The sequence below is a fragment of the Centruroides sculpturatus genome, unplaced genomic scaffold (assembly GCF_000671375.1).
Source record: "Centruroides sculpturatus isolate CEXI.00-Female unplaced genomic scaffold, Cexi_2.0 scaffold15, whole genome shotgun sequence".
NCBI lineage: Eukaryota > Metazoa > Arthropoda > Arachnida > Scorpiones > Buthidae > Centruroides > Centruroides sculpturatus.
In genome coordinates this window covers 870703-898460 of record NW_019384585.1, presented here as the reverse complement: position 1 = coordinate 898460, position 27758 = coordinate 870703, and the positions used below count along the sequence as shown (strand labels likewise).

The following is a 27758-nucleotide window of genomic DNA, read 5'->3' as shown; positions in this document are numbered from 1 at the left end:
CCCTTGACCTGTCCAACATATGAGTCACCCTGTACAAATGGTTAAACAGTGATTTACATAGACTGTCACACCATTAACATGAATCTGCATCCATGCATGCACCACATCACATCATAACGTTGAATGTAGTCAAAGTTTGTAGTTCATGACGGCTTTTAATTCTAAAAAGTTTTTAAAACTTTTAATTTAAATAATATGTTCCATCTCACATTAGAACATTTGTGTTTGTTTTTAAATCTTCGTTTGCCTGAATATGACGATCATAGATTTGTTGAAAATGCTAGCAGTATAAAAAAGCTGTTAATAACGCCATACTCAGTGTGTTTTTCCTTCCTGATATTCAACATTTGGCATGAAGATCAAGCTGTATTGTATTAAGTGGAAATTTTCAGCAGCAGCAGTTTGAGAGCTATGATAAGTGTAAAAAAATGTTCTGATCAAAATTTTTAGTCAGACGAATAGCACAAAGCATAAGGATATCATGAAAGCATAGCTAAGTATTCCAATTTGGTAAAAAGTGCTATTGAAAAAATGATCAGGAATAGAAAATCATCATTAACACATGATCACAGATTAATAGCAGTTTGAATTTAATTTCCACACTTCCAATTCTTTGTTACTACATTTTTTTTAATGTTAATATGGTCTAAAACAAATAAGTATATTTATTGCATTTTGTAACTCAAACACTCAAGCACACATAAAAAGTACAAAGGATCTACAAGTCCTAGATATAAGGATTAGTACTCTTGTATACATCCAATATATTCACAATTACATCATTTGAACAGAAATGTACATGAGTATTTCTTTCAAATCTTTCACTTTCTGCACTTAAATTCATAATTACATACTTTATATAAAATATATACAATATGTATCACTTACTAGTTTTATGTTTTATGTATTAAATATTTAATAAGATAATTTTTACTAAATCATAACTGTAAAAAATATACAATGGAATAAACATGTAGATAATAAACAATAGAACTTTCAACGACAATGTGCAATAGGTCTGTGATGTTTCACAGCACCTCATGTACCATAATGTCCAGTTCAATATTGTTTTTGAGTGAAGAAGCACTGTAAATGTAATATTGAATATAATATATAGAATATTGAATATAATATAAGAATAGTAAAATATTGAATGTAATACATTCAATATTTTACTATTCTTACTTTACTAGTAGATAGTATTTAGAAAAGTTGTCTAGCATAATGAAAAGATAACATGATGCGACTTTTAAATGTTAAAATAAAGGTAATAAATAATTATTGTTTAGCAAATAAGAACACTTTACAGATTTAGTATACAATAAAATAAGTGTTTCCTATTCACATGCCTACATACTTCCATATAAATTTGAAGTTCTTAGTTGATCTGGAATGTATCTTCTGTATTAATACATTAGTTCAATTGAAATAGATGTTAAATATACATGGTTTGAATATAAGTTGTGCTTTTTATGAACATAACTACAATGTATATCAAGAACCCCCTGTAAATCTAATATCCTAAAATTAAAATATCATCATCAAGCAGTATAGCTTGTTTTCTGCATTTGCTATTTCAGTTTTACTAATTTCTATAAAATGCTTATATTAAAATATTGACAATAAAAAATACCTTTTGGTAATGATTGATGTAAAATTTCAAGTTCTTGAATTTTATTTTCTAATAGACTTTGCCTCTGTCTCGATTCTTCTTCTTTCTGAGAAACTGCTCTTCTTAGTGTATTTAATTCCTCATCTGCTTGTTTATGTAATTCCTAAAATTAATCATAATAAATTAATAAAATTTTACTATTAAATTTATAAATTTTATTCTTATGAAAATTTACCTGTAATTCTGTTTTTTCTCTTATGGCTATTTCTAACTGAGTTTCCAACTCAACTAAATAAAACAAAATTTGAATTATTATAGTCTTACAATGAAGTCTGTATAAAAATATATTGATAAATTCAACCATTAAAATCTAATTATAAACATAATTGCTAAATATTTGTTTTAACTATTTTGATATTTCTTTAAAAAATAGAGGAGTGAAAGTTTTTCTGTTTAAAATATTTTATATATCAGGAGTTAACTAGACTCTATCTCCTGGGGCAAACTAAGATCACAGCATCCTCTCTCTAGTTCCAGAAGTTTAGTATGTTGACAACATGTAATGAGTCAGTCTACTTCACTGCTAGTTTGTCTTGCTCCTTACACACCCTTTCCTCTCAGTGCTCTCTTACCCAATTCTAATAAATTATCATTTATTTTTCAAATAATTAAATACTCTCTCTTCCTGGCATCCCCCTTACCTGACATCTGGAGCAAATGCTCCACCTGCCCTCTAACTGCATCCCTGTATACAGAAATATAAGAATGAATCTTATTGGGATAATAAAGAAAATTTTTAAAGATTATTTGATACTTATTACAATGTAACAAATATCAACCAATTTTAAAAACTATCTTCTCCATTATCACAGTATTTATAGGATATTTCAAAAAGCTTAGAAAAAAATTTATATCACATCTTAAGATCAATATGGGATATATAATTTTCATAATTGTTTATAATAATTTAATTGGAATAATCTTTTAAAGTCTATAGACTGTTTAGAAATTGCTATTTATTTCAATAACATAATTTTTTATTGGTTTTTATTCCAGAACACCAAGAAGATTAATACTTATGAATATATGATGTTGGTAACATTATTCAAGGAAAGAAAAAATAAAATTGACATGGATCATCAATAGTCAACAGACTATACTTTGAGAATCACTGATTTTAGTTAACCTAAGCTTTTGGAGTTCTTACATTTACATTAACAATAAAATTGTGTGTTGTTTATATCATGTTCAATTGCTGTTTATATTATTGTGTTAAAATCAGTTAAAGTTTAAAGCAGAATAGAGTAAAAATAAAATTCTGTTGACTCAATTTTATGGATACTAATATAATGAATTTTAGAAAAACAGGCAAACTATGACTGTTTCAAGAATCTGTTGGCATAGGAAAATAATATGTAAGAATATAGACTATGATTGTTCATATCCATGATGTCCATTAGAAGTAAGTACATTGACAGTTATCATTTATATTGCTACTTGGAAGCATAGTACAATAATGAATTTACAAAATTTGTGTTGAAGATATGAGCCTCAAGATGAAGCTTACCACTGATATCTCTCGATGGTGACAAACTGAACATAGTGATCAAATCTAACTTTAGTCAAACTAATTGACCTTGAACAGCATTTTAATTAAGTCCTACATTCCTGTGGTCTTTTCAAAGTACCTTGTCAACCAATATTAAAAAAAGTAAAGAAACTTGATAGATAAAATCATCATAAATTAAGCAAGCAAGGTAAACTGGAGAGGTTAAACTGTTCTGGCTCCTCTTAGCTAACAAATATGATCCGTTCTTGGATCTAATCATCACAACAGATGAGAAATGGATCCTCTGCTATTCATAAACAATATTCACAAAGACTGGATGTTAATAAACCACAACCTTTTACATTACAGAAACTGCACATTACATTACAGATATCCAGAATAATCTATTACAACTTCTGAAACCTGATGAGATTATGAATACACAAATGTACTGTTTTGCAATCAAAACTTTGCATCGGAAATTAAGTAAAAATGACTAGCTCTGATCAATAGCAAAACACCATTTCTTGGTTCATTGGTAATGTTAATCAAAAGACTGTTCAGATATTTTGACTGACTTGGGCTATGAGACTACTCTATTCTGCTTATTCATCTGACTTGTGATACTTTCATATTTTTTTAAGCATCTCAACAACTTTCAAGAGCACAGTTCTGAAAAGTTGAAAATGATGTTAAGTAGTTCTTGGAGTTGAGATCCCTTGATTTTTTTAAATGACATGCATTGGAGACTGAATATAATGGTAACTACATTGTCAAGTAAATTTTATTTTGTATGATTGTTCTGTTTATTTGATTTTGCCATTCCAAATCAGCAATTTCATCTATTATGATCTAATATAATTCTTTATAAATCTTTAAAAAATTATTAAAATGTATTAATTATACACAAATGTGACAAAATAATTATATTTGTAATATAATTAATTAAAAGAATAAGCACTTTTTTTAAAAGTCAAAAAAACTATCTGATGCAAAACCAATTATTATGAAATCACTTAATAATATTGTTTCTCAATTTTCATTTCTGAATGTAAGTTTTTTTTATTTTACTTTCAAATAGTCAAAATAGCATGGTTTGAAAATTATTATTATTTTTGGAAAAAAAAAATCAAAGCTGGAAATGATTATGATAATTTTTATTGAAAAATATGTTTTTCAGTATAAGAAAGTGCATTTTTACAGTTTGCAATTTCTTGTAACAATAACAAAATTACTTTAAAACCATTCAAAAATATATATTAATCTGTATTTACAGAAATATATTTGCTTGGTTAATATACATAAATTCTACTAAAATTGAATTGAAAACTTATTTAAATATTTGTAAAAATTTACCATAATAATAATAAATAAAAAATACTTCAAATTGAAGAAAAATTTGTGTTATATAGTAATTTAGAACCTATTCATTATAACAAAACTGAAAATTTATGATTTTAATTATGATAAACTAACCTAGTTTAGCCATCATTTCATTTTCAACATCTTGCATTCTTTCATGCGCCTGAAAATAATAAAAAGCATAATAAAATATTTCATATTTTAAATAACATAAAAATATAGCATATCATAAAAAATTAATGTATATAAATACCCTTGATAATTGTTCTTCTAATTCAGCAACTTGTTCAAGTGCGGCACTCTTTGTTTCAGAATCCTCCATTAATGCTGCAACATCAAAAACATTATCCAAGTACGCTGATATTTGTACCTGCAATTCTTCGCTCTCTGTCTGACGAAGTTTATCTAAATAATCATCTAAACCAAGATGAGTGAATTCAAATTGAAGATGAACCCTAAAATTCATATCCTCCACAGAATGTACAACAATGTTGATAAACTGCATACATGCAACCTAAAAATATTTTTGAAAATTTTATATTCAGTAAACTATGACATATATTAAATAAAATATTAGCAAGTTTTTAACTTACCATAAAATCAATGTTAAAAACTTCATAGTTCATGAAGTATTCCATTAAAGTTTCAAATCGTCTTCTTTCTGCACAAACTTCTTTGAAATTATCAAATGCATTTAATATAATTTGATGACCACCTTTAACTAAACAAATGGCTGCTAGCAATTCTAAAGCTAAAGCTTTTGTTCTATGAATAAATAATTATAAAAATTAGATTAATTAATTATATATGATGATGATAGGAATAAGTTTTCTTTTAGAATTTATTTTAATAACTCACCTTAAACTTTTGTGATTCAAACTTAGTGCTATGCAATTAATTGCTTGCGTATGTTCAATCACCATATTGAAGCCATACTAAAAAAAACAAAAAAACACCAATTTTAGCTATCTTTACTTGTAATTTTAGTTTCAATTTTAATATTAGATTAAAGAATCACTTTTATATAATGGACCCACATATAACAATGTTCCTAATACAATATTTTGCCATAAGAAAGTGTTGGCTTATGTGATGTTAAAAATTCATGTAAGTGATGCTTTAATGAATAAGTGACTGGCAAAACTTAGGTGTGCATAGATGGATAGGTATTTTTGTATTCAGTTTTGGCAAATTAATATAGGATAAGGCAATAATCTTTATTATTGCTATTTTAATAATTTTACTACTTTTTTTGGCAGAATTTATAAAAAAGTAAGGTTATGACAGTTTTAAAAAAGGTATACTAGTAGTTTTATACTAATTAGCTAATTTACATATAAAATATATCTTATAAAATTATTTTTGTGTGATATTACTCAATTTTGCAATAAAATAATGTTGTGCAGGAAGCCACTATATTACATATTTCAAATGTAAGAGAGATAATTTTATTTATGTACCAGCAGCTCCATCTCAGAATATTCGCCTTTGGCAGTTCACTCTGGAGTTTCATACTGTTTTGTAATCATCTACACATTTTTCGTAATTTAAAACAATTCTTTGTGAACAATATTAGATCTTTATACATTTACAATTATTTAATCTTTTTATTAAAACCAAACAATCTGCCATATTACTGGGCTATAATAAGACTAACTAGACTTATTACAGCCCAATAATTTAGCAGATTGTTTAGTGTTAATTCAACATTTATTGTTTATATAACTTTATATTAAAAATCTTAATAAAAAAAACAGCAATATTAAGAAAAAAGAAAACAATTTAAAATAATGTGGAGCAAAATTAACAGTTTAATGGGTTACATTTTGGCTAATTAACTACATAAATGCTGCCTAATTTGGATTAAAGTGCAGTTGTGAAAGTCCAGGAAGCATAACTGGCAATGCAACTGCATGGTGAGCAGAAGTTGCAAGTTATCCTTCTCTGTATTAATCTTTTTATCCAGAATATCCTAAGTTAATTCATTACTTCTAATTATCAAATTTAATATACGATGGTGACTTAATTTCCTAATTTAAATTAAAACTCCAAAACCTTTAAACGTCCAGTAGTAATCAATTTAATAATAAACAAATGTTTTCGACCGTACTCTCTGTCTTCATTAGGTTTAAAATCAGTTAGATTCGAACCTGTGCAAGCGTAGAACAATGATTATGAAATTAATTTTGAAAATTAATTTTGGAACAGCACAAACGGATTTTAAAAGAATACAGTTATGCATGTGCATTGCCATGGCGACGGAATGGCATATGTAATATATACAATTATATAAATATATATAAATAAATACACCAAACGGGGATGTGGTCTTTAATTGCTGGAGTGGGCGTCGCCCGTTACCTCATAGCAGTATTTCCAAGCGTGGGACACATTGACCGCATAATTAGCATTAATGCAATTGGTGCGTAACCCGGCTTTGTAAATTTCCAGTGCCTCCAGATTTCGTAGGTGTTCCACCCGGTGAGAAAGTTTGATCAGTTTGGCCTCATGTATGTCAGCTCTTATGCCGGGTTCAGTGGCATATGTTGATAGGGCGGTGGTGTGCCTTTTATTAACGATGTCGTATTTGTGTTCCTGCAATCTTTTATTCAAAGAGCGTTTTGTGGACCCAATACAAACTAATTCCCTTTGAAACCTGTTATCTCATAGAGAGACCATGTAAACACCCGGTGCTTGCTTCTTATTGATTTTGTCTTTGCCACCGTGGAGTAGCCCATATACAGTGCTAGGCCTCTTGTATGCAATCTTAGTGTTAGTATGGGCGGCAGTTCTCAGTTTACAGGGAGATTGTTGTCCATACTAACACTAAGATTGCATACAAGAGGCCTAGCACTGTATATGGGCTACTCCGCGGTGGCAACGACAAAATCAATAAGAAGCAAGCACCGGGTGTTTACATGGTCTCTCTATGAGATAACAGGTTTCAAAGGGAATTAGTTTGTATTGGGTCCACAAAACGCTCTTTGAATAAAAGATTGCAGGAACACAAATACGACATCGTTAATAAAAGGCACACCACCGCCCTATCAACATATGCCACTGAACCCGGCATAAGAGCTGACATACATGAGGCCAAACTGATCAAACTTTCTCACCGGGTGGAACACCTACGAAATCTGGAGGCACTGGAAATTTACAAAGCCGGGTTACGCACCAATTGCATTAATGCTAATTATGCGGTCAATGTGTCCCACGCTTGGAAATACTGCTATGAGGTAACGGGCGACGCCCACTCCAGCAATTAAAGACCACATCCCCGTTTGGTGTATTTATTTATATATATTTATATAATTGTATATATTACATATGCCATTCCATCGCCATGGCAATGCACATGCATAACTGTATTCTTTTAAAATCCGTTTGTGCTGTTCCAAAATTAATTTTCAAAATTAATTTCATAATCATTGTTCTACGCTTGCACAGGTTCGAATCTAACTGATTTTAAACCTGATGAAGACAGAGAGTACGGTCGAAAACATTTGTTTATTATTAAATTGATTACTACTGGACGTTTAAAGGTTTTGATTTATTTGTTTCCAGTATTCACGTGAGAAGATTTTAGTTAATTGCCTAATAACTTCAGTCCAAATTATGAAGCATTTGTATATTTAATTAGTTAAAATATAGCCCAATGATAAATCTTGCTTGATTAGTTGATTAGCAATATGTTTTTTGACTATCAAAATATCTATGAAAAAACTGTTATTCAATAAAATGCCATTTTATTGAATATGCATCAAGAGTTAGGCTTGTAGCTCAAACTATTTTAGTATGGAATTTTTCTAGCACTGTATATGACAGCCTCTTTCAACTATATCATTCTTTGCCTTCCTTTTTTGTAAAATTTTCTACTCAAATATTTCATATAAATGATTAAAGTGAGGCCAAGTTTACTATCCCAAGACAAAAGTTATAATTATTACATTAAATCTGATACAAATCATTATAAAAACTTACTCCATAGAACTCAGTACAGTTAAGGCACAAATTAATGTGTAAATGCTTTAAGGTATGTATTTTAACTGTACAAAGTTCATATTAAAATCTTACTTTAAAATATTATCACCAAACTTAATTTCATGAATATTTTCAGAAATATTAGTTCTATTACATTTTTTTAATGTTTTCTTTGGTAAATATTTAAAGAAAAACTTATAACAATCAACTGAATTACATTAATAATTAATTTTATACAAAATGGTTAAATTGTACAATCAAAAGCAGCATCCTAAAGCTGAAAGGGGGTAATCAAAGAGAGCATAAATATTATTAAAGTTATGACAATACAGCAGTTATAGAAAAAGTCAATTCCCATTGGAAATTTATTATATTCAAATTCTAATCAAGTTATAATTTAGAAGAAAATTCTCTCTCTTTCTCTCAAAAAATAAAATAAAATTTATGCTTTGAATTATCTGATGTCTAAAAACACATTTCCTAACATTTAAAATTTTTACACAATATTCAAAATTATATCCAAAAAATAATTTATATGAAAATATAACTTTACAAAGCATTTACAAAAATATATTAATAAAATTGAGAAAAATGGGAAATTCTTACATACATTTACTGTGAAAAATGAGTAAATAAAAATTAATTTTAGCTGAAATGTGAAATGACATGTAACAAAAACTACATTTTAAAGGAAAAATATTGAACAATGAATAACTGGACAGTTATAAATATTCCAATGTCAACAAGTTAATACAAAATATGTTAATTTTAATTTTTTTTAACCTTATAAAATTTGAAGTTTTATCATTTTTCTATTAATTGATCAACTGTCACTACTGCTTAAAAATTATCAAAGTTCTGATCACTAACATTTCATTTTATATCTCATTTTCAACAAGATACAATACACTTTTCATTTGGATACAACAAATTATATCTATAAAATTAAATTCATAAAACTGCAGCATGATGATAATCTTATCACCACTAAAATTTTTCAAATTTAGTTTTAGTCATGTCTATAAAATTATTAATGCATCTCTAAAATCTAATAAAAACTGATGTAACAGCCAACAATAGGAAAAAATCATCACTTTTTATTGAGAAATTGTTTTCTCAGATAATGCAATATAGTTATATACAATATATAAAATGTATAGAATATAGAATAATTCAACAACAAGCAGTATATATCAAATAATTATAACTGGATCACCTGACAGATATTCCTGAATATATTAGACAATCAGTGTATGTGCCTATAATATCTGATTAATTTTAAATACAAACACTGATCATCATCATTGACTATAATATTCAGAGGGCAAAAAAATTGTGTTAAAGGCTGAAGTCCTTGGTGGATTATTTTTTTTGTTTCAGTATCATTGTAAGTACATTTATTTATATTTCACTTTTACTTATTATTTAATCCTTTTTTCTCTCACTGTATATTAAGAAATATCTATTTATTTTTGTAGAATTATTAGCATTTTTGATAAGAATGTAGTGATTCTAAGGTGTCTGTTTAATTTATTTCTTGCTATGGTTAGTCTGATATTCAATGTTAAATGCATTAGGTCATGTATTAATAATATGAAATGTCATATTTCCTATCATTCAAAAATTGATTGCTCAAGTACAGTGGAACCTCGGTTAATGAACGTCCTGGTTAACGACCAAATCGGTTAACGAACTTTTATTTTGCAAAAGTTTTGTCTCGGATAACGAACGTAACGGTATTTTGTGTCAAATTTTAGTTGGTGTTAGGCATGCGCGAGTTAAGCAATGCTTTTTCGAGTGTTTGTGCTATACTTCTTTTTTCAGTTTTGTGATTTATATATTTAATCAATATGACATCCAAGAAAGGAAAAAGTCATAGTGGCAATAGAAAACGACAACACGCTATCGCATTTGAGAAAAATTTTGATTAAAAGAGTAAGACAACCAACTTTAGATCAATTTCTTGTTCCTTAAGGAAAGAGTTTGTTTCTTAAGTTATGGCAACGCAACACTTGGGCGATCTGCCTAGGGGAATGCCTTCTGGGAGGTGTTTTTAAGGGAAACTGGTCCCTATTTAGGCGATACAGACGTGGAGAAAACTCGGAAAACTCCACGTGTCCAGCCCGTCCGAGAGCAGCGCGAACCCACGACCGAACTCCCAGTGTTCAGGGAATGGAACCGCAAATTTTAATTAGCAACTTTGAAATTCTTTATTTGGTTTTACTTTTCATCATTTTTATATATTTTAGAAAAGGCAATTATCAGAAGACCTCCTGTTTTCTGTATTGGTTTTATGAGTTTGTGTATCAAAATAAAAATAAGTATTAATAACACTTTTGACTTTAATTTAAAAACTGAAATGTAACCGATTTGAATGCGTTCTAGAAAAAATTATTTTTAACAAATAAGGAATTTAGTTATAGTACCAGTATGCATTATATATTGCCATTGTTATATAAATTATTTTGCGATGATATCAAGAGAAAACAACTAAGTAAGGTGAACAATGTTGTGGTGTATACACTTTTCTTTTTGCTGTTCTTTTCTCCGTTTGTTAATTGTTTATTTTATTTTATTTTATTTTATTTTTTGACACTTGCTTGGAAAAGGCCAACGGCCATAGTGTCGTTTAGTTAAAATAAAATAAATAAATAATAATAAATCTACGTTATTGAGTTTATTGAATCTAAACACAAATTTTTCATTTTTTATGAAAATAAAAGTAGAAATAATAGCGAGGTTGAGGGTCGAAGTTTTAAACGCGAAANAAGAAGTGATGAATTTTATATATCATGTGTTATATATATAGATAACTAACAAAAACTTGCTATTGATATTGTAATGTGCCCGGACCTTAAAATTTCATCTCCCGGCACCAACTTTTGTACTCATGTTAAGAGCAAATGCTCGAACTTGTCCATCCAGCTGTAGAGAAGAGAGAGAGTTCAAACCAAATGATAATGATTTTTAAGTGGGATCAAGTTCCCCCTTTGCTAAAATTCACGCGATATTAATTTATATAGGGTAGAAATACGTGTTGAGCCGTTTTAACTGGATCCAAACATTCCCATTGATTCCAGAACCAAACGGATGATCAGACAGAGAATCTTCGTATGATAAGGCGAACGAGTTGTTGCTAAATCATAAGAATCATGTAAAAACACACACTAATCTTCAAAAAAAATTGTAGTGTGGTTTTTAAGATAGAGGAGAGTGATGTGAAGGTCCGAAACCCTTTTTCTGTTTTAGAACTGTAAACCTTGGAATTTTCCTTGTAAAAGGAAAAAAAGGGAGAGCCTCTGCGGTCAATGACCGAGACGCTCTCCCCGAGTAAAAAAAAAAAAAGGGAATGTTAAAATATCAATGAAGGAAATATCCTCCATTTGTTTAAAGGTATAACAATAAGTGATATTTTTTTTGGAAAAAATTAAATAAAAATAAAGAAAGATTTCAACGATATGTAAATATATTATGAAGGAATAAAATTAAACACAATTCATAAATTGTAACTTTATAGATTACATGTAATAATTATTAATGACAGATAAACTGTTGAGAAAACTTATAAGCTAATATGTTACATAACATTCAGAATTAGAGGAGGTGATAAGAGACATTAGCAGACTAATAATCAAGTCTAAGTGCAATTGATAACACATGCATCCTGCTCATTAATAATAGCAAGACTTATTTAATATTATATGTACAGTTGTTATAGTAACATACTTCCATAATTCCATAAAAAATTGGTTTTGTCTACAGAATATTATTTCCTTACAACTACCTTCAAACATATTTTTATATATTTTATATTTAAACTGTTATTATTTCAAAATTGAATGATTTATGTTTTAAAATATTCCACAATACCCAACCTACATGTAAGCTGAGGATGATCGAATTACAAGCTGAAAACATTTCTAAATAAAACTTTTCAATTTTCTTGAATCAATAAATTTTATTTTTATCATATTAAATCTATCAAATTTTGTTATTCTGTTATTTCAAATTTTGATTATCAAGTCTTTGAATCTATCTTAAAAATATTGACAAAACTTTTACTTAAAATTGAATTTATAAATGTCAACAATACTTTACTTTTTATTTAATGATTTATTAATGGTTTTGTTATGAGATATGTTTATTCTATAACATTCATAAATATACAGCAGAGCATCGATTATCCAACCCCTGATCAACCGTCACATTGGTTAACCGACCGCGTTCTAGTTGTGTATGACCCATGTCATACACAATATCAATAGTGCATTTGGCAATAATATCACTAAGAAACAGACAGATATTCAAAAAATTCTTTTCTGGATTTAAAGATTAAGCCCCAAAATAAACCACTTATCCTTGGTGATGTCAACTGTCTTCGGATATTAATGAAGACTAATTTTTATCAAACTTGCATATCTTGCAGAACATAGTGTGTGTATTGCAAAACCATCAGAAACTCTCTCAAGAACATTAGAAATATTAAAACTGTTGGGCAAGTGGGTTCCTTATATACAGGAATGTCCATAAAGTCCATGAGCAATTTTAAAAATTTATAAGTATTAGTTTTTCTGATAGAAAAAAAATCTGTAAAAAGTATTAGAAGGTTTAATGTACCTAGTTTAAAGAAAAATGAAGTAAAATCTCTTCCACACAAGAGGTGGACCATGTTCATGGCCTCCACATTCATCAGACTTGACTCCATTAGATTTTTTTTTTATGGGGACAATACAAGTAGTGTATGCAACCAAACATTGATCATTAGAAGACCTGAAAGCTAAAATAACTAATGTGATTTCAGGCATTACTGTAAATTAATTGGCAAATGTTTTTAAAGAACTACAAAATCATATTACCCTTTGTAATACAAATGATGGTGGACATGTGGAAACTTAATAAAATACAAAACAAAAAAAATATANTGTTGATTAATAATGTAATTTTTATCAGTTCTGATTTTGTTATTCATAATATAAAAATATCTCAATTTTAATTATAAATGAACACATTTCTTTATAATTTATTAATTTTTTTCTATTAAATTGCCATATATATTATACAAAATCATTATGCTTTATAAGTATGTATTTTAAATGTGATACGTTTCATAAAAATTTTTTTAACATTTAAATGAATCAGTCTTTCATGTCATATGATACAGAGTAAATAAGGAAATGATTAATAATTTAATAAAATTTAATTATTTGTAATATTAATAGAATAAATTATTAAAAATACATGACATTATTTGAATCAATTTCACAGGAAACTTGTTAATGCATATTTTAAGCAATTTTTTAAGAATTGTGTATATTTGTTGAGCATTTATTTTCTAAATAATTACAAAATTACATCAACATTTCTTAGTTATTTATACATTAATGTAAATTGCTTAATCATGTTATTATTCCTAATTATCTTTAATTTAGCAAGATTATTCAAAAACAGAAAATTATTCTTGTTGTTATTGCAGACATTGTAACCTCATTTTTCATTTTAACTTCATATCATATCATAAACAAACTATTAGATATAATAATTCAAATTCCAATCTCTCAATAATGGCAACAAATTGAATATTTATATTCTAATTGTTATCAATATATCTTTAATTTATTATTTAATTAAAATTTCATTCTTGTGCATATTAATATAAAACTTATGAAGTTATAAATATAATCAATTTTAACAAATTAATTAGTTTTATTCATTTAGTATTTATATTTATGATGCTGGAATGCTTATCTTCATAAGCAAATTAAACTGCTATTCTGTTTAAAGATTTTTTAATTTTATCATTAATGAATACACCGATGATAAAATTTATTGTATTTCATTTGTTTATAATAAGAAAGTTTATTTATCTGGAGTTTTTTAAGTGTCTCAGTTTGTATCAACAAACTGATACACTTCAAACAGAAATTAAACTGTTTCTATTTAAAAATTTGTATGTGAAAATAAAACATCTCAGTTTTGCAGAAATTAATATTTGTGAAAGTCTGAAACCCTTTTCTGTCTTAAAACAGTATAAACCTCGGGATTTTCTCTGTAAAGGGAAAAAGGAGAACCTCTGCAGTCAATGACCGAGATGCTCTCCCCGAATAAAAAAAAAAAAAGGGAATGTTAAAATATCAATGAAGGAAATATCCTCCATTTGTTTAAAGGTAACTCTATAGATGTTAATATCAACTAGACGGGAATATGAGATGTTTCTTATCCAGTTTGGTTGCACGTGACACGTGGTCACAGCAATAAATCACCTCGTTCATAGTCAAATGCGACGTTTGGTATAAACAATATCTAGATTGTTGACCAGTTTACAGAAATTATTGTCAGCTGAATGTTAATTTATGGATGAGAGCCATCAAACATATAGAAATTTATATTATAAAATCATATCTTCTAGACACCAATATCAATAAATTAAACAAACTTCTCTGTGTCAGTTGTCCGCACTAGCTAGATCCAGACATCAACATACTAATAGGTGTGCGTATAAATCATTAATAATGTCATAGTTCTCACCCCCTCAAATTTGGTATAAAGAGGGCTCACGGCCCGTTATTGGGGGCCTTCAAGACAACAGGAATCAATCGATCAACTGCCTTTAAACATTGACCGCTGATGACAGATGACTAAGCAAGATTCTACTATCTATAACTTAGTAAGTAGAACTCTCTCTTTTCTCTCAGGTGGACTAGGGCCAATTAAGAAATAAATAGTAATGAGGATCAGAGACTATCCTCTGTTGGAAATACGAGAGATGCAATCCAGCTAACCACCAATTGGAATTTTAGTTTGAAATTATTATTATTATAAATCTTGTTCTTTGTAATGTTTTTATATAGCATTTGTTAATTAAATTTATATAATATCTTAAAAGTGTGTTTACTTGTACTCGGCCAACACCTTATCAACTTATCCACAACCTTACACTCAATTTTTGCCCTCCTAAATTGCCATCCACTGACCCTGTGAGCATGACTCACCTTCCCGTTGTCAGAAAACGGTTTAAACTTTGATGCTTAAACCCCGATTCTCACATATTAAATAAATGAGACTTAAAATTTATTGTATGTGCCTGTTTATATTGTCAAAGGAAACAGAATATATCTCAGGAAATTTATAGAAAAATGTAAATTTACACTGTTGATTTTAATTACAGGAATTTTTGCAATTAACACAGTTATTAAAAAATTTATGGACATATAATGAATATATTAATTGGAAACAAGAAGTTACTAAAGATAAAAACTAAAGATAAAAATAAATGTCATTTTAAAGCAATTACCAATATGTACAATTTTTATTGCACAAAGTCATAAAAACATAACTAAATATAATAATTTAAAAATTAAATTACCTTATTATTCATTATGGCACGTAAACACATAATGCAAACATGAATATCATCTTTTGCTTCTCCCATATTCAATTTAGCAATATGTTTAGAAGCTCTTCTCATTTTTGGTGTATCAAGATCTAATAAAGGACGGTGTGAACTTCCACTAATACTACCATTAGGGACATTATTTTCACCAAAATTATTTAAAGGTAAATACTCATGTCTATAAAAAAAAATTTCTAATTCAAAATTAAATACATAATTTATTTTACTATAACTGGAAAAAGCTTCTTATATACCTCATAATAATTAATCGAAATGATAAATAATCTACTAAAACATCCAACCCTTTGTTATCTTCATTAAGAAACTCACGAACCCATCTATAAAATGAAAATTATTATTATAAATTTGAAAAATAATTATATTATATTGAAATAAGTTAAAACAATCTTCTGAACACACTTTATTATAAGCTATTATAGCCTACAATAAAAGGGTGTTTAGAAGTTCTATAAACAAGAAACTTGCTAAATTCCAATCTTTTTAAAGAAACTTTTTATAAAATTTTAAAGTTATTTTTAATATTTTGACTATTGTCATTATTTTATTAATAAATTTTATGAAATATAATAATTTTGTTTATAGCCTTACTTTAAAAAATAAATAAAAATAAATATGTGGAACAAATGCTCCATAAAAACTGAACAGATCATGTCATTACAAATACAAAAATTGTGTCAATTTTTCACAGATGATTAAGTCAGTAAACATACAAACAGAATTAAAGTAGAACAATATTTGAAAACAAATAGACCAATATTTTTTCTTTAAAAAAATCAAATGAATTGAACAAAATGACTCACTCTATATTATTTGTACGAAGAGATATTTCCAAGTCTCTAAGCACCTGCGTTGATGTTGAATCTCCTAGCATTTTTCTTTTCTGCAAACCAACTCATTTTTAATATAAAATTTTTTTAAATGAAAATTTTTATTAATGTTTTGTAAACATTAATAAAGTTAATTAAATTAAATATTAATCATTAAAAAGAAAATAGTAAAAAAAATGAATATGCATAACACTTAATAATATAGAACAACTAAAAAGACCCAAAATGCATTTTGTCATCAGTAATGTAAAAATAAATAAATAAATAATATATTGTTTTAAGCATAGAATTAAGCATAACTGGTTTTAAAACAAAAAAGTTTAAGTCATTGTTAGAAAATTAAAGTTAATTATATATACAATTCTCTAAAACTTTTAAACTGCAAAATAACACAATCTTTTCTTAGAATTTACAAATTAAAACACTGAATTTTTATTTATAAATTCTAGTGCTGAAGAACTTACTGTTTATTTTAAGTTCATCTACACTATTCATGATAAAGGTAATATTTTGGAATGCTCCATTTACCTTGAAGAGAAAATCAATTTAAACTTTCTATAATTAAAAATGTTATTACGTTCAGTAAACTATTTTTAGTATNGGTGTTAGGCATGCGCGAGTTAAGCATTGCTTTTCCGAGTATTTGTGCTATACTTCTTTTTTCAGTTTTGTGATTTATAAATTGATATTAATACTACCTAAGTTTAAAAATGCATCAGAATCATCACTATTTTAGAATTTTGTTAATCAAGGTCATAGTCTTTTTTCCTATGGTCCTTTAAACATTAATGATTCTAAGAAATTAAGTTCTTATCTAATACATCTACACACAAATAATGGCACAACTGCAGTGAGAGTGACTAAGTAGTAAGTCTTCTAATATTACTAACACAATAAAATCTTTGTTACTAAACTAAATCAGTCAAAAAATATATATATAGATAGGCAAAAAACACAGAGAAAAGACTCATCCTGTATTTAAATAGAAAAAATAATTCTAATAAAAGATTTATGATTGCAGTTATCTTATTCTATGCAATTTTATTATAATTAGACGAGAATAAATATTAGTAAAAATACTTCCCCTCCCTTTTTTTTCCTTTATATGAAATTAAATAAGTAGATTTATAAAATCAGAACTAAAAATAGGACTCTTAAGTTTTTTAAACTTTATATTTTACTCTCAAATAAGTACTATAAATATTTATATTTCTAATTTATTAGATTAATTCAATTAATAATAAAAACACTTACTCTCGCACTCCTCGAAGCACGAGGATCCAGATATGTCTTTAGTTTGCGTAAATAGAATGCTGGAGATTCCTTAGCTATCACTTTTTCCTAAATTAAAAAATAAAATATAAAACATGAAAAAAAATTTATTTGTATAATTCCTTAAAAATTATGTTTTATTTTTACAAACATACTTTTAATTATGTTTTTGTAAATTCAAGAATAATTTAATATATATATACTGTATATAGTTCTATAATTTAAAAAAAAATACTTTCACTTCATGTACAGTACATTATAAGCATCTTCAGTTGTTCTTTAAACAAAGTAAAAAAGGAAAAACTACATATGTTTAAACATAGTCAACGAATAAATTTGAACACATTCAAATTTACAGTAGAGTGTTGTTTATCCGAAAGTCGGTTATCCGAAACGTCAGTTATCCGAAAGAATTACAGTTGCCAAATTTAAATTTTTGCTAGTACTGTGGCGCTGCAATCTTTGGCTATATCTTGGGCTACGCCAATATTTTTTTTTTGTTGGTGTGTGTGTTTTAGCTGGCAGCACTGGCATTTTTGTGTGGTGTTTTTCTGAGGACTGTGTGGGGTGCTGAATCGAATGTTTTTGATACTAGATCAACTTCTAAAGTATTTTTTTTTTGTTTTGTTTTTATATTTTTCAATATATTTATTTTGTTTGTACAAAATAAAGATATAATTTTTAACGATACAATAGCCACGATTATTATTTTAAAAAATTTACGTTAGGCTTAACATCGACGAAAATTCAACGCAAAGTGACACACAATGGAGAAAAATTTCAACACGGGAAAGGTTAATATATTTTTTCGTACATAATCGGTTATCCGAAAAATAAGTTATCCGAACAACCCCAGTCCCCAATTGATTTGGATAAACGACGCTCTACTGTATTTTATTTCATTAAACAAAATTTTGCACGATCAATTTATTTTTTTCCTAAAATGTTCATTTTTAATAGAATTCTGATCTAAAACTTATTAGGAACCATTTCTGAGATGCAAAAACTTTTGAATTTGGTTTATGCTTGAAGTTCTGCTATTTGTTTCTCTCGGCAACCATCAGCTATAAATTAAAAATAAAACAAATATTGTATAAATTTAAAATATATTGTTTAGTTGCTCCTTACAAAGCATCAAATTCTTAGTGATGTATGTATATTCTTTTGACATATATGCAGATTAAATTTTTCTTTATTATACATAAAAAAAATTCTTTATATTCTACTTAACTTTTTTAACTTGTCATTCTATCATTAATTGCTGTATTTATGAAAATCTGGATTAAATTTACTTCCTAAATAAACTTAATCCCAGTATTAATAAACACAGAAAAGTATTCACACTATTTCCAAACTAAATAAAGCAAATAAAATAAAAGTGACTTTGGAATCAAGAACAGTTAAGCTATGAATGTGCTATCAGTCACAATTATGTACAAAAGTTGAAGAGCAACTATACATTCTGCAATAAAAATATTTCATTTGAAAATATAATAGAATATTTCTAATAAAAATCCATTTTAAGAAAATAATAAAAATATATTACAGTGGAACCTCAGTATACAACCTTAATCCGTTCCTGATGTTTGGACTTATACCGAATAGGACGTATACCAAACCAACCTTTCTCATAAGAAGTAATGTAAAAATGATTAATCCGTTCTCATGTAAAAAAAGTGGCTGGCTTGAAACACCCTCGCTTTCCTGGCTAGTTCCTGCTTGATTTTTCATGAGATCAGCATGTATCTTTTTAGCTTTCTCGCAAATAATTGCTTCTGATATGATGTCTCCAGCACACTTTTTCAGTTATCCAAAGCAAAAGCATTTTCTCAACATGATCTAATGTCCTTGATCTCTGTTTAGAAATTGATTTAACCCCTTTCGCAACGTTAGCAGATTTAATGATGTTTTTATTTTTCACGATTGTCGATATCGTCGATCTCAGAATGCGATATGCAACAGTTAAAATCTCGAACAGGCATGCCACCTTCATATTTCTCAACAATCTCTTTTTTCAGTTCCATTGTGATTCTAGTCATTTTTTTAGTTTTCTGTTGCTTCTCATTTGCCTTTTTGCAATTCATGATTGATAAAAATAATAAAATTTTACTTACAAATTAAAATCAGAAAAAATTTAACAAAGTTATAAACTGTGGCACCGGGAATGTCTAGTCTGGTCTAGTACACCGATAGTGCTACTTGTTCATAGATGGCACATATAATTGAATTAAGTCGTATACCGAGCAAAATTTGTTTTGTCCAAACAGGACATATTCCGAATTGGACGTATTCTAAAGCAGACACATACCGAGGTACCACTGTACTTGTTAAATTTTTGACACAACATGTTTCAAAATTTAATTTTCAATATCTCATTAAGCCATTAATGTGTAATTAATTAAACTTTAATTTTACAATACTCTGTGGAAACTTATAACAACTAGTTTAAATATCATCATCATCATTAAAAAACTGTAAACAGCTAACTATAAATAGCAATGCTTCTGTTGAGAAATTTAATGAAATTTGTGATTATGAAAAATTATTAACATAACGTATACATTTTTGTGAATAATATGAGGGATATTCAAAACAAATCAAACTTTTGAATGGCATGAAAACTTGCACTTGAAGTGAAATGTGGACAGTGGTGTCATTTTTCAGCAAGTTTTGGTAACAATGTGCCATTTGAGCAAATATGTTTGCATAGTATCTAACAGATTTCAGATAGAGTAAAACTGAAAAATCTTGAAGAACATGATCACAGTCAACAGATTTTTATCTAGAAGTTTTAAGATGTTTGAGGGATGGTGTGGGCAGGAAGAGGCACACAACTGTGGGAAACCAAGCCTGGTTGTTGTAACATGATTATGTGCTAGATTGCATATTACTTCTTATCTGGCAAAAAATAAAACACCCCTCATGCCCCACCTACCTTACTCTATAGACATTGCCCTCAGTAAACTTTTTCCTGTTTCCTAGATTTAAAAAAAAAACTTGAAAGACTGTAATTTTCAATCTACAGAAGAGATACAGGAAAATGCAATATAAGACCCGCATGTCATTCCAGAAGACATTCCAATCATGGAAGAAACAGGAATGATATGTTACCAGTAAAGGAGACTTACTTTGAAAGAGACAAGATCTAATAAACTTATACATAAGTAATAAAGTTTTAGCAAAAGTTTGATCTCTTGACTAGCCCTTGTATTTACAATGCATTTTCATTTCATGTATTTATTCCATATATCTACAATAATATATTAAGATAACTTAACCTTTTTTCCTTTGAAATTATTTATATTAAATTCATTAATTTACATTTTTATAAAATGTAAATTAATTTTTAGATGCCGGGAACAATGTGCTGTTGCACTTGTAAATTAATGTAAATTCTTCCAAATCTCTCTTCTAAATTATCTTACTTCATAGCTAAAAAAATTGTTTTTCACCTCAGTTTTCATCTGATTTACAGGCAGCATTTAAAACCAATAGAATGGAACTGCTGCTAGTATTTTTGAGGAATGGCTAAATAAAATTTAGTTCATTTTTTTATATACATGCCTAACTTTTGATAGAGATTTATTTAATAAAATCATTTACATTATTTTTGATAGTCAAGTTGACATTTGGACATTTAATCTCATTTGGATTTTTTCTAAAATAGTGTAAATACCTTTCTGATCTGGATCACAACAGAATCTCTCTTTGATTTGTACTCTGTCAGTTAAGCATTTTTCATGCTTTTGAAATTGTGTGATTTGTTAACAATATATAAGAAACCATTTTAGAGAAGACATATAGTTTTCAGTGGTGTGCCGTGACACTTGATAGGGAATCTGTGTTTCTGTAAGAAGCCGACATCCAGGGGCAATCAGTCACTTGCTCATCAGTGATGGTCTAGGGCAGGGGTCGGCAACCTGTGGCTCACAAGCCTCATGCAGCTCTTTGGATGTGAAGCTGCGGCTCTTTAGTTCCATACACAATTATTATTTATTTTATTAAAAAAAAAAAAAAAAGCATTTAAAAATTGTTCTGAATCGATTAACGAGGATTAGGCACCAATTCTATCTCTCAGCCACCTGTACTCGCTTTTCACCACACCCCTCCCCCGTGACACGCGTCGTCACTGTTGTCAGTCCGTCGGAAGCTCTCGAATGACGCTGTCGTCGGATGTTTCTGTGAGGTTTAATTCACTTTCGACGCAAGACAATTTGGCGTCTTCACCAGTGCTTTGGCTGTGACGTATAGTTTGTTGTTTTGAGTAAAAGAGTTAGAAGCGAATTATCTTCTCAAAGTTATGTATGTACATATATATAATAATAATAAAAAAACGAAGTAAAGGTAGGTAACATAATAATTATTATATTTTTAAAATACATACTATACATATTTTTTTCCAAATAAGATGCCTAACTACTTTTTGAAGTCAATAAGAACTGTCAAAAAAGAAACTAAGTACTACTGTTGGATATTACCGCAAAAGTGTTTTTATTAAAATACATATTCAATAAATTACCTATTTTATTATTTATCTATTTTATAGCTTTTATTATTTAAAAATTAGTGTTAAAATAATAATTATAAATGTAAGTATGTAAGTACCTATAAATTGTTATTTAATTAATAAACCTATTTTCGAACTCTGAAAATCAAAGTAGGTAGATATTTGAAGTTTTAGATTGTTTATATGTTTGGCAATTTTCATTGATTTCGGCATAGCTGGGCATAACACCTTTACTCGTAAACTAAGTATCTAATATTTGCCAAAATTAAAAAAAAACTAAAATGTGCAGACTGATCGTGATAAACACGTTCTGACAAGTCCGTGTTTATCATGACTTGTCAGAATGTGTTTATCACGACAAAACTATGTACTTATAGTCAATCAGTACATGACAGAGTGAGACAAACAAAGTTACATGTCTAAATTATTTAATTTAATAATTAAATTATTAGAATTATTACAGCCAAATTTATCCAAAACTTTCTAAAACCATGCAAAGCCAATGCTCCCATTGAATTTGTTTGCTCAATTGTTTGTTATTGAAGTACAAGTTAGTGTTGTAAGTAAATGTTTAATTGTTTATTATTATTAGATAATTACTTATTATTTAAGTAATAATTTACTTAAATAATAAGTAATTATCTAATAATAATAATGCCATATATATATTATCTAATTTGTTGTGAAAAACACTACTTATCTATATATATAAAAATGAATGTGTGTGTGTGTCTTTCATGCATTACCACACCGTTTATCCAATTGCCACGAAGCTTTGGGAAGTTTTCTAATATACTCCCACAAAGGTTTCTGGCATTTATCCTACGATAGATGGCACGCGTTTATGCGAGCATTCGAGCAGTGTGTGTTCAATCGATTTCAAATTGTGAAGACCATTTCCCCCTTTCAAAAAATATCTCTATATATGCATTTGTGAACTGTTATTTACGATATTTGTAATAACTTTTGTTTAATCACTTTATTTCAACTTTGTTTTGCTAATTATGTATTCGCTCGAACTTCGTTAAAACCTTAACTGTACCCCGAATAACAACCGAAGTTGTAGGAAGAAATTCGCGTATTTTACCGATCTAGGTATCCCCCCTTTTCCAAATTTTAATATTGACTCAAAATAATTTAAAAAGACAAATTTCAATAAAATGGTTTATTATCCAACTATCAGAAATTTCACAACATGCCAAGGAGCAATTAAATAATTAAAATTATAAAGGATTAAAAAATATATATATAAAAATGGAAAATATCGCACTTCTGACAATCGGTGCAAGTGTGTGGGCTAAATTTGGAGAATCCGTGCTTCTCGCATGGACAACTGTATGTGGCTGGCTCACGCGTCGGGAAACCTTCTGATTTATTTGTGTACGCACCAGACGGAAAAACAAAAAATATCATGTATCCACNTTTTATTGGATCAAGTACAGGTGAAGCAAATGATTGTTTTTATTATTATTAACACTAATTTACTAATTTACTTCTTCTCAAATGTTTAGAAGAAAAATATACGATTTAATTTATGATTGTATAATATTTTAAATTATATATTATAATTTTTAAATCAACTTCTATTTATTTATAATTACTATTTTTATCAATAATCTTTATTACGGAAATTTTAAGATTTATTCGATTGTCACGCGATTCTTCAATAACATTTACTTCATATAACCCAGACATAAATTTTATGATGTAATTTAGCAGCAATTCTTAGCAATAAAATCAATGTATTGGACAAATTAAATTTTAAAATATTATATTACATTTGATGTAAACTCTATAAATATATTGTGCAAATATAAATAAAAATGTATTTCCTATATAAAAGATGCATTTTCTGATATAACTTTAATTTATATAATTTACATTTATACTGAGAGTTATGTAAATAACTCGCATTAGTTTACTACGGGTTCGGACCTGTCCATTTGCTGCACAGGTCCGAACCCACGACGAACTGACATTGTTTTGTGTTTATGTATTCGTTGGACAAAGTTATTGTTGTAGTTAATATTCATATGTTAGACAGAAGTGAATATTTGAATAAATAAAATATATTATTTACTCATTATTGTGTAGTTTATTACTTATTTATTGTGTATATTATTTTATAATTTTGAAATTAAAATTAATTTCGTAATTCACACCATTTCCAGTACACACTGAAATTTTTTTATATATTAATCGGCTTATCTTGCCTCAGTTTCCACATTTGATTTTAGTATTTTATTAGTGTCTAGAGTCAAATTACAGCGAAATGAATAATTTTTAATATATGACATAGAAATATAATATATTCTTTACTTTTTAAATCTTAAAACAATGCACTTAGTCAAATAGCTCCCTATAAGTGGCTAATGGATGGAATCGAAGACGGCTGCAGAGCATGCATATACGTGGACTGCCAAATCCCCAGGGTGCCGATACCTGTCAATGTCAAATACCTCTTTTGTCGCATCACTAGTATATCTCAAAGGATACGACAGGGTTGTTGTAGATTTTAAACGTTTCTCACTATAGCTGTAAAAATCTAAATATGTTAAACTTAATAGTCCTTTGTTTTCTAACTAATTCGTTTTAGGACCAAGTGTCCTCAGAAATTTCCAAAATTTACAACTTTTTGGTCACTCTCATTGAACTGGAAAAATTTCTGTCTTTATTACATTAATAATACAAATAAATTGGTCTCCACTGTACTCGGCTAAAAATGGTTCGATTTAGCTTTTGTTTAAATAAAATTTCGGCTCTTTCATCAGAGTTTTGTTTATGTCTCCAATTCCCTAATCGCTTTAATTATTTAACTACTTCTAAAGTAGAAATAAGTTGAAACCAGTTACTTTGTACTCGAATATTTGTAGTCTCAGGAAAAAAGTGGAAAGACAAATTTTAATGACAAACGGATACATAAATTGTAAATTTAAGGAAAATAAATTCTAGAGCTTTTTCTGTACCTTGTGCATCTCTCTCATTCATTAAATTTAGTTGTAAATGATGCTGTCNAGAAATAAGTTGAAACCAGTTACTTTGTACTCGAATATTTGTAGTCTCAGGAAAAAAGTGGAAAGACAAATTTTAATGACAAACGGATACATAAATTGTAAATTTAAGGAAAATAAATTCTAGAGCTTTTTCTGTACCTTGTGCATCTCTCTCATTCATTAAATTTAGTTGTAAATGATGCTGTCAAAATAACAGTTAATTTTTTAACATTATACAAGAATTGTACATGTTTTTTCTACATCCCCTTAGAGATGGGATATACAAAATCGTAATATCACTGGTTTAACATTGAAATCTGTGAGTGATATAAAATCGGAGTGTGGAATAAAAATATCAAATATTTTAATGCATTTTTTAAAACTTCTGTCAACTATACAGAACTATCATAAAAACATACCAGTAAATTCTTATTGGTTGGGTTAAGTTATAAATCTACTCGTGATTCACGTAATTGGGTGAGGGCAGCCAAATACAGTGGAAACCCGGTTAACGAACGTCCTGGTTAACGACCAAATCGGTTAACGAACTTTTATTTTGCAAAAATTTTGTCTCGGATAGCGAACAAAATTCGGATAATGAACGGTATTTTGTGTCAAATTTTAGTTGGTGTTAGGCATGTGCGAGTTAAGCATTGCTTTTCCGAGTGTTTGTGCTATACTTCTTTTTTCAGTTTTGTGATTTATATATTTAATCAATATGGCATCAAAGAAAGAAAAAAGTCATAGTGGCAATAGAAAACGTGCTATCGCATTTGAGAACGATTTTGATTAAAAGAGTAAGACAATCAACTTTAGATCAATTTCTTGTTCCTTACGGAAAGAGTTTGTTTGTTTGTTGTTAAGTTATGGCAATGCAACACTTAGGCAATCTGCCAAGGGGAATGCCTTCTGGGAGGTGTTTTTAAGGGAAACTGGCCCCTATTTAGGCGTTACAGACGTGGAGAAAACCCGGAAAACTCCACGTGGCAGCCCGTTTGAACGAGGTGCGAACCCACGAACTCCCCCGTGTTCAAGGTACGAAGACCACTTAGCCACTGGTGGGGGTTTTTTTTTTTACCGAAAGAGACTTCGACTGGAAGAATCTTCCAATGAAGTGCTACCCGTTATTTTTTGGAGGGGATTCCCCTTCTAAGCATTAAGGTTCGTACATCTCCACTTTTCTGCCACCAACTACAACAAACGAAGATATGTACAGTGCTATTTTATTAAACAAAGTTTACATGTTTGTTGCTGTAACGATAAATACTACGTTCTCTTACATTTTCATCAAAGAAAATTACTGTATATTACAAATAAAATCACAAAAATTTCGGAGACTAGAACGGATTAATTGCATTTGCATTAATTTCTATGGGAAAAATTGCTTCGGTTAACGAATGGAGTCGCGGAACGGATTAAGTTCGTTAACCGGGGTTCCACTGTATCTAGCAGGCAGGCAGCTAACAGCCCAGAATCGGTCCTGGATAGAATAGGATGCGTTATACATGTAGCATCCACCCAAGTTCCTAGGCTTCTACCATCTAAACCGGGTGAGGTTGGTACTCTGTAAAGTGCATGTGCAAATCTGGCTTTTTGGATGCTGACAATACAGCGCTTCCACTCCACCACTAATATTCGAATATACAATAGCAATCTTATCTTTTTGCTCACATGTAGTATAGAAATTTGTAATAAGATATGTAATGCAGTTATAATAAAATATTGTGTGATTATTTTCATATAATTGAAAGTAATATGTATTTATTTTTTAGAAAATACAAGGGAAGCAGCGCATCCACCACTTCCAATGACGGCATGCCACTGATAGTTTTAAATCCTTCCTCCTCCCAATTATATTCAAATATAAGAAATTCAGATTAAAAAATTTAATAATACAAGTTCAAAATTTGTTTTATGACCAAAATAGTTTAATACTTTAGAAAAATAATACTTTAAAAATATTTATCAAAATTAATAAGAGTTTACAACAACTTACTTAAAAGGATAACCTCAGTGATTAAAATTATAAAAATAAATAAACAAAAATCAAATGTGATCATTTATATAATATAATTAAGTTTAATCTTTTATAATTTTGGTCATCATTCTTTTACATCTCATAAAAATATGAAAATATATTTCAAAATAATTATAAAGTAACAACCTTTTTTCCTTTAACCTTTATGAACAGTTTTTTGTCATATTTTTTCCTGAAGAGAGCCAATAAAATAGTGGCTGAAAATG

The 27758-nt window shown here is 28.4% G+C and overlaps 1 protein-coding gene across 1 annotated transcript in view; it reads right to left on the bottom strand.

The window, feature by feature from the left end:
• Window positions 1-27758, bottom strand: part of LOC111624564 (formin-like protein CG32138) — a 142236-nt gene that overhangs the window by 29504 nt on the left and 84974 nt on the right. Inside the window, exons 4-13 of the mRNA XM_023367445.1 lie at window positions 17997-18083; window positions 16716-16795; window positions 16149-16232; window positions 15868-16072; window positions 5382-5458; window positions 5117-5288; window positions 4777-5037; window positions 4638-4686; window positions 1848-1900; window positions 1634-1775 (exon numbers count right to left, since the gene is read on the bottom strand). Of these exons, the coding sequence (XP_023223213.1) occupies window positions 1634-1775; window positions 1848-1900; window positions 4638-4686; window positions 4777-5037; window positions 5117-5288; window positions 5382-5458; window positions 15868-16072; window positions 16149-16232; window positions 16716-16795; window positions 17997-18083 (1210 nt within the window). The remainder of the gene's footprint in view (window positions 1-1633; window positions 1776-1847; window positions 1901-4637; window positions 4687-4776; window positions 5038-5116; window positions 5289-5381; window positions 5459-15867; window positions 16073-16148; window positions 16233-16715; window positions 16796-17996; window positions 18084-27758) is intronic.